At 58.5% G+C, this 1,961-nt stretch overlaps 1 protein-coding gene across 1 annotated transcript in view; it reads right to left on the bottom strand.

The window, feature by feature from the left end:
* The window catches only part of LOC144225591 (death-inducer obliterator 1-like), a 12,636-nt gene that overhangs the window by 5,462 nt on the left and 5,213 nt on the right, over nt 1–1,961 (bottom strand). Inside the window, exon 2 of the mRNA XM_077756811.1 lies at nt 5–847. Within this exon, the coding sequence (XP_077612937.1) occupies nt 5–847 (843 nt within the window). The remainder of the gene's footprint in view (nt 1–4; nt 848–1,961) is intronic.

Below are 1,961 nucleotides of genomic sequence, written 5' to 3' on the forward strand. Positions count from 1 at the left end.
CCACGGAGAAGTGCGCCATGGAGGCCCCCGCGGCGGCCCTCTGCTGCCGCAGCGCCGCTTCCTGCTCCTCCACCTGCCTCTTCTGCTCCTCGATCTGCTTGTTGAGCTCCTCTATCATCTGCTGCTGCTCCACCAGGGACGGGGCCGCCGCGGGCTCGCCGGGCCTCTCCGTGGCGCCGCCCTTCCCGTCTGCGCACATCCTGTTGGGCAGGTCGTCGATGGCCACCTTGGCCTCCTCTAAAATGGTCTCATCCTCTGGGTCATAGGCCACCTCCTCCCGCTCGGCCGTCTCGGGGGCCGTGGCCCCATCAGGGTGCGCCCCGCGCCCCAGCTGAGCGCCGCACGCCCTGTCGGGCCCGTACTCCTCCTCGGGGTCGTACGGCCGGTCGTCTTCCTCGTCCTCCAGGGCTCTGTCTCTTGAGAACTGACCGAACTGCTGGACTATAGGATCTAGTAAGGGCGCTGTGGGCAGCCCGCCGTCGGCCGTGGCTCTGGGGTCCTGGTGGGGAGCCGGCGTGCAGCCCGCGGGCTCTCTGGCAGGGGCGTCAAAGGACTTCTTCTTCCCGAAGAGCGTCTGCAGGATGTGCTCCAGGGGTGAGGCTGTCTTCGAGGTGGAGGCGTTGGCGGAGGGAGCGGTCACGGTGACGGCCGTGGTGGCAGGCGACGATGTCGTGGTGCTGTTCGTGGCTCCTGGTTTGAGCGACGACAGGATTTTCAACACAGATGACGACGCTGGGGCACTGGGTGGCTCGGGCAGAGGGGGTGGCGGGGGAGGAGTCCCCGGGGGTGTGGTGCTGGCGGCCACGTCCCCAGAGCAGACCTGGAGCCTGGGGGCCTTCCTCTCAGACTGCGGGACGGCAGGCACTTTAGGATAGAGAGAAACTTCCGTTTCTTCTTGGGTCTGAAGTCGGGGCCGCTTGTCCTCTACCTTATCTAATTCTCCAGCATTTGAAGGACGTTTTATTCTCTGGCAGATAACCAACCCGAGGATTATGTTGGGGCGCGGTGACTCAAGACCTGAAAAACAAAACATTTGTGCAAATTTTAGAATCTAACTTCAGCCTTTGTTCTTCAGACATAGACCCTATCGAGGGCGCTAATGGTGCACGTTTCAATAGGAAGAAGAAGGAAACTCACTAACAAAATAAAATCAAGTGTTTGAACAACTTATTGCAAAAGATCACGGATGCACCGTCGCCACCGTCGTCCAGCAGCCACGTTACAGCCACAGAACCCGGGGCTCCGTCATGAGTCAAGTCATCCCGATGATCAGAGCTTCCGTTACAGCTTTAAAGAGGAGACGGAACGCGAAGGCGATGGGATGAGAGAGGCGGCGGACCAGGCCAGCGTGCAAACGCCCGCATCTGCTGACCTACAGGCAACGAAGCATGCACGCACCAGCATGTCTGGTTTTAAACCAAATCTCAGCTACCTTCTTTGACTTGCCACTTGCTACACATCAGAGAGGGAACAGCTCTTCCTGGAACTCACGCGTGGTGCTCCATAAGTTAAGCGACACACACGGACACCGAAGGTCTACAACTCGTTAATAGTGATCCCTCAGCACGTGCCCTTCGGGAAGCTCGCCAGCGGCTGGGGCCACAGGCAGTTAACGGGCAAGACAGCGCTGACTAAAAGGCCTACAATGCTTGTCCTCGACGGTTTAGAAAGGAATTCTGTTGACGTCAACAAGAGCCGAGGCCTGCTCAGTCTTTGTGAACACAGGCCGGGGTGCCTGAGGAGAAGTGTGGGCTCAGAGCAGGCCACATGGAAAACGGGGCGTTCTGGGAACAAGACGGTTCTTAAAAACACTCATTTCTTAAATAAAAAAGGCTTGCTCTATTCCAAACTGTGCATTTTGCCAGGGACGCTGACAGTTCAGGACTGGTTCCCCACCCCACACTCACAGTAAACCCGGAATACCAAGGGAAGAACGGCAGCAACAAACAGCCCCCCCCCAA

Source organism: Crocuta crocuta, unplaced genomic scaffold (genome assembly GCF_008692635.1).
Source record: "Crocuta crocuta isolate KB4526 unplaced genomic scaffold, BGI_CrCroc_1.0 scaffold613, whole genome shotgun sequence".
Taxonomy (NCBI): Eukaryota; Metazoa; Chordata; class Mammalia; order Carnivora; family Hyaenidae; genus Crocuta; species Crocuta crocuta.